Below are 6,601 nucleotides of genomic sequence, written 5' to 3'. Positions count from 1 at the left end.
AATCTTCCCCCAGATGGAGGAAAAAAGGTCCTCGAGAAGCTCGCAACCCGGCATTCGGACCTCACTCATTCTCTTAAGTCCGGACTCAATAGCAACACTCTTCGCTTCTCGGCAATAGTAACACCTCCGGGGGCGCAAGTCAGCTCCAGGCGTGCACCAGTTGTGCAACCTCGTCGCCTCTCGAAAACAAGTAAATTAGAAATCCTTCTACTGTCTGATCCTAGTCGAGTTAAAGTCTTTAGGAAAATTATTGATCGTCAATCGGGGAAACCTCTTTATAAAATGACTAAGTTTAAAATTGTTCGTGTTACGGATCATACTTATGTTACCGACAAGGGGAAAGCTTACCGGAAAAATTATATCTGCCTCAAACCTAATTATCGGTCTACCGTTTTAGTTGCTCCAAACACTATAGGTGATCGCATCTAAGCTTCGAATTCAACTTCTCGAGGAGCGGTAAAACGGCCCACTACGCGGTCGCAGCCTGTACTACTGGAACAACGGCCTAACAATCCCCCTCTCTCTACTCCGATGGTGGATCTCACAGTTGATTCTTCCAGTGAAAGTCCAGTTGGATCCAACAATGGTCGTCAGGTGGCTCAAGATTCTGCTCCAATCGGAAAACGCCAGAGGTTTCAGTGTGACTCACCTCCGGTTCGGTTTGCTCCTCGGTTTGCCTCGACGTCGACTCCCCATACCTCAACTTGTGCTCGCGGAATACTGATTCTACTAAACAGCCTGAAGGATCGTTCACTTGGCCTCAACCGCGGACTTCACATCGTGCTGCTTCTTCCTCGACCGCTCATCCTGCTGGGCCTCCTGAGGTTAGTCCTTCTCGTCCTGAAATTATTGTCTCGTCGCCGGAAAAGGATTCGACACAAGATTTGGGTCTCCCCTCTCATTCAGCGTCCTCAGAGTTGCCTTCCTCCTACTCTTCGCTTTCTCTACCAGCTCAACCAGTGGTTGACGATGCCGAGTCATCCGTACGTCACATCGTAGTAAAAAGCGTACTCAGTTTTTTGGCGATCAGTTGCGGCATTCGGTGAAATCAGTAGAGGAGGACTCAATTTTGCCCTCTGAAACGGCAGTAGCTTCATCACTCAGATCAGTTACGGAGGATCAAAATATGCCCTCAGATGCGCCGGTCGTATCCACATCCTCACCACGGAAACCACTTATTCGGAATCGTCTTCCACCTCGACCTTCAGCTCCGACGTCTCCTTCTCTTGCTCAAAGGAATGAAACTACTGGCACTGATTGACCATATGTCCAGTTTAAAACTATTAACAACTCTTTAAAACTCTTTAAACTCTAGTCAAACTCTTTCGTGCTATCATATTTTGCTTCACTGTAAGACATTTGTGTGGGATAGGGGGCTATCAATCATTTGCTCGTCCGGGTGCAGTTTTATTTTCTCTCTAATTTTGAAGTTTCTCAAAATTTTTCCCCCGCGGGGAATGTCGTGAGGCGACCTTCGGTACCTCGTTAGTTACTTGTTCTTTTGCAGTTCTACTGCAGTTTGTTGCTATTTATACAAACCAAGGTCATTGCGCTAATCTCTACTTAACACCACGCAGAGCGTGTTCACTCCATATCTGTTATCTCTATTGTTTGCTAGAAAATCTGATTCAACTTAATCTTATGATCATTCAGGATAAACTTCCTCAACCAAGACTATATTCGAAACTAAGCAACAAAGTAATTCAATCTAACAAAATATTTAACTCTAAAACAATTTACTTATTGTTCAGCAACAAAGTTTTCATTCTAAAACCTCGGCAAATCTCAGGGGGGTTGTTGGTTTAATAAAATTGTTGAAACGAACAAAAATAGAAAACTTGAGTAGCATAAAAACAAAAACAAACAGTAACAAAAATCAAAAGTTGCGCAAAAAAAAGTTGAAACATTAGTTTACAATATAGAAAACAACAGAGGCAGTGCTCGAGTAGATGTTTTTTTTTTGTATTTTATATTTCACTTGATTTCTTCAAAAAAATCATGAAAGACAAAAATAATACAGTGCTCGACCTTTGTTTTGGTTGTGCTTGACCTCTATGTTGATTTTCACAAACAAAATTGGATATTTTTCAATTTTTGCACTGGTTCTAAAATTGCTTTTCGACTGCGTATTTTCACACCAACGTGTGATTTTCGACAATCAAAGTCAATATACGAGCATCTAGTACGGGTAATGAAAAATCAACTTTTTCATCTTCACGCAGGGCTTTATTTAATGCATGTCAGAAATTCATGGTTTGAATAAACACAATCAAATTCAAGGCATGAAACTGTTTAAAACAAACATTGCAAAAATAATTGAAAATTCACGAGAAAGCATAATTGTTTTTCAGTCTTTTCATATTGTGACTGTTTGCGAGTTGATGGACAATATCATAGATTTTCATTTTCGATTTGGTTCATGAAATGCAATTTTCATTGGTGCTTACTTACGAGGCGATTGTTCAGCACCAAGAAATTCTCTGGCCAGATCTAATTGCTTTGTTAAATACCTACATCTTTTCAAAAATATCCTTAATATATTCTATCTATCGAGCTAGATCCTTTTACTTGTATTTGTAAATGGTATTTCAGCCCATTTCTTCATTTGTGACAGATAATGCGTTAGATAAATGACTGAAAATTCTTTCAGGTCATTGATTGAAATTGAAAAGATGCAATTTTCTGTACTGTTGCTGTGGTACCAACAAAGGATTATTTTGGATTTTTCAAAGGCCTAAATCATAGACAACTTCAGTTGTTAATGTATATGGCTTTGAGATATCGATTGAAGGCTAACGATTAAACGTAAACTAAGCTGTATATTAATCATATAGTGTTTTCATTAAGTCAGTGAATCGGTTGTTCCGACCTGTTATGTGCCAGGTGATGTCCAGTGGGACTGTGAATAGAGTGTATGCCAGACTGATCGCACACAGATGTCCAACCAGACAGTCCATCCGAGAGGGGGTGTGTCTGACCATCCGCACCACACTAGGGCCAGAGGAGGGAGGGAAGGGACGACTGCTTCGAGGGCCTACAGGAACACTCATGTTTCGATCTGTTTCTTCTTATATTGATTTTTTAAATATTTTTTGCTTTCTGTGAAATGCTGAGAATCTATCAAAAAATGTCTTCTATCATCTTTGATTGAAGCGTATACTATTCTACAGAACGTATTCGAACTCTATTGCAGGGTGTTTTAAGCAAAGTTTTAAATTTAATAACTCTTTTTCTGGGAAATCATTGAAGGTATAAACTCGAACTTTTGTGCAAGCAGAGGAAAGTAACGGATTGTCATAGAACCAACTTAGTGTTTCGACAAACGTAATCAAAAACATGGCAAACTTTGCAAACCATTTTACTACGATAATTTCTTGATGGGTTTTGAACGTTTCCGCTTCACTAATTCAAACTATTTCTTTGTTAGAATTCAAAAATTTGTACAAAGCCTGCCATGTTTTTGATTACGTTGGTTCTGTGACAATCCGTCACTTTCCTCTGCTTGCACAAAAGTTTGAGTTTATACCTTCAATAATTTCCGAGAAATGGAGTTATTAAATTAAAAAATTTGCGTAAAAATTACCCTGCATTAGAGTTCGAATAAGTGAATCCATTCTTATCCATCCGAATGAACTTTTAAAACTTTTTTCCTGTTTTATACACTTAATGTCAGAAAAACACAAAAATACAGCGCCGGCAGTTGAGACGAACTATGCAAAACTTCGGGAAAAAATTGCATTGCTACACCTAAGAACGGCATTGCTATGTCAAAAAAGGGCCTTGCTACTCGGGTTGATTCTTGATTTCATGGAAGAAAAAAGGTTTGGATAGCTTCAATTTAAAAAATTTGAGACAATCTTGCTTAATGGCAGAGAATGTAAAAATCAAATTCACGTGACATTTTTTTGATAAAAAATGCCTGGTGCTCACTAAATTGTCGGGGTCTCTGCTGTAACAATACCGTTTTTTTTCTTCGAGTTTTTGGTGAATCCGGCAAAAATTTTAGAGGCTGTCTTCGTGCTTTTTCCAAACGAAAAACTATTTTGCGAACCAGTTTAGAACGCTAATGTTTCGATCTGTTGTGATCCTGCCGTTTTATTCAATTTTTTTCAAGTTTAAGCTGCATAATTTTCACAAAAGTCGCATTTTTTCGTTATTATGATTGTCAGAAGAATAATAACAGCTGGTTTCTTTCCTTTGCGCACACAAAATGACAACCTGAACCTTCACACATATTAAACGTTCACACAAACATGTGAGATTACTGTTATTGTAGAGACAGCGTTTCTCTTATACAATGATGGCTTAAGTTATCAGAACGAAACGAAAACAAATTGAAATTTGAAACGCTTTGTTCTCGAACTGGGTTCATTTTAATTTAAAAATGATGAAGAAAAACTTTGTTTAAAATTTTGAACCTTCAATACTTTCAGAGAAAATCAGTGTTTGAAAAAAACCCTCGCAGACACATCCTGTGAAAGCAGTTTTTCTGTTATACTGTGCGTACCTACTAAGTGTTTAATTTCAAATCGGAAATAGGATGGGTGTAGTTGAATAATGATTGACTACTTTAAAAATGGGTTATTTCAGATCTAATTTCAGATCTGAATATTTAACGTTCTTGGTTATTTCAGATCTGAAAATTCTATTTCAGATCTATTTTCAGATCTAAGACTTTATTTTCTTGGTTATTTCAGATCTGAAATTTTTATAAACTCTTGCTGGTGTACTTTACAGCTTCAACGAAGACTGCTTGAACTTTTTTTGTAGACTGGTGAATTATATTTCTCGAGCATGACCTAAACAACGGATTTTCATAAATAGCGCAAGAAAATCAAACAGTTGCAAAAGAAACTTAATTACAAAAAACTGATTGTGTGTTTATTGAAACTTTCTTAATGCTAATTAATCTCAGAAAATTGCGTCGTGCACAAATAGCAAGACATTAAATTTCATTCAATTGCTCGAAACGCAAACACCATAATTTAACAAAGGGCTTCTCAGATGTAGTTTCATATCTGAAAAAATGTTTTTGAAGTTTTTTTTTTCAAATCAGAAAATTTCTATTTCAGATCTGAAATTTCCAAGTTCGTATCAGGATCTGATTCAAGGAATTTCAGATCTGAGAATCAATTAATGAACTTCACATCTTGTTGTGAATATCCGCTGTGTGGTGCAAGTTGTCTTGCAAATTGACCAGCTTAACTTTTCACATATAATTAACGTTCACACAAACTTGTGATGTTACTGTTGTTGTACAGACAGCATTTCTCTTATACAATGATGGCTTAAGTTAACCGGACAAAACGGAAAAAAATGAAACGCTTTGTTGTCGAATTCGGTTGATTTTAATTAAGAAATGATGAAGAACAATTTTGATGAAAATTTTTAATCTTCAATACTTTCAGAGAAAATGAATATTTAAAAAAACCACTCGTGCAGACACATCCTGTGGAAGCAGTTTTTCTGTTATACGATGCCGTACCTTGTAAGTGTTTTCTTTCAAATCTGAAATACTTTGTGTTTAGTTGAATAATGATTGACTACTTTAAAAATGGGTTATTTCAGATCTAATTTCAGATCTAAGCATTTGTTGCTCTTGGTTATTTCAGATCTGAAAAATCTATTTCGGATCTGGTTTCAGATCTAAGACTTTGTTTTCTTGGTTTTTTCAGATCTTAAATTTTTTACAAATTCTTTTAGGTGCTGGTTTATTTCACAGCTTCAACGTAGACTGCTTAAATTTTTTTTTGTAGACTGCTGACATTTTTTCCCGAAGCATGACATAAACAACGTATTTGCATAAAAAGCGCATGACAATCAAAATTTTGATAGTTCTTCCAATAAATTCGAAAATTTTTTGAAACAGTTGCACAAGAAACTTAATTAAAAAAAAACTGCTCGTGTGTTTCTGCTCGTGTGGTTATTGAAGTGTTTCTCACCGCTGTTTAATCTTAGAAAATTGCGTATTGTACAAATAGCAAGAAATTGTAATTCATTGATTTGCTCGAAACGAAAAAACTCTATTAATTTTTTTTATATTTTAAAAAAAGGTTTTCAGATGTAATTTCAGATCTGAAATTTTGTTTTTCAAGCTTTTTTTGCAAATCTGAAAATTTCTATTTCAGATCCAAATTTCAGATCTGAAATTTCCAAATTTGTATCAGGATCTCATTTAACGAATTTCAGATCTGAGAATCAATTTATGGAATAATGAACTTCACATGTTGTTGTGAATATCAGATGTGTGGTGCAATTTATTATGCAAAATGACCAGATTTAGCCTTCATACATATTCAAAGTTCACACAAACATGTGAGATTACTGTTATTGTAGAGACAGCGTTTCTCTTATACAATGATGGCTTAAGTTATCAGAACGAAACGAAAACAAATTGAAATTTGAAACGCTTTGTTCTCGAACTGGGTTCATTTTAATTTAAAAATGATGAAGAAAAACTTTGTTTAAAATTTTGAACCTTCAATACTTTCAGAGAAAATCAGTGTTTGAAAAAAACCCTCGCAGACACATCCTGTGAAAGCAGTTTTTTTGTTATACTGTGCGTACCTACTAAGTGTTTAATTTCAAATCGGAAATAGGA

At 35.9% G+C, this 6,601-nt stretch overlaps 1 protein-coding gene across 1 annotated transcript in view; it reads right to left on the bottom strand.

Moving 5' to 3' along the window:
- Positions 1–541: 541 nt before the first annotated feature.
- LOC134854772 (uncharacterized) overlaps positions 542–6,601 on the bottom strand; it is a 43,833-nt gene continuing 37,773 nt past the window's right edge. Inside the window, exons 4-5 of the mRNA XM_063871129.1 lie at positions 2,870–3,034; positions 542–738 (exon numbers count right to left, since the gene is read on the bottom strand). Coding sequence (XP_063727199.1) covers positions 542–738; positions 2,870–3,034 — 362 coding nt within the window. The remainder of the gene's footprint in view (positions 739–2,869; positions 3,035–6,601) is intronic.

This window comes from Symsagittifera roscoffensis, chromosome 9 (assembly GCF_963678635.1).
Source record: "Symsagittifera roscoffensis chromosome 9, txSymRosc1.1, whole genome shotgun sequence".
Taxonomy (NCBI): domain Eukaryota; kingdom Metazoa; phylum Xenacoelomorpha; order Acoela; family Convolutidae; genus Symsagittifera; species Symsagittifera roscoffensis.
Note: the sequence above shows the minus strand (reverse complement) of the source record. Positions and strands in the feature narration are given on the sequence as shown.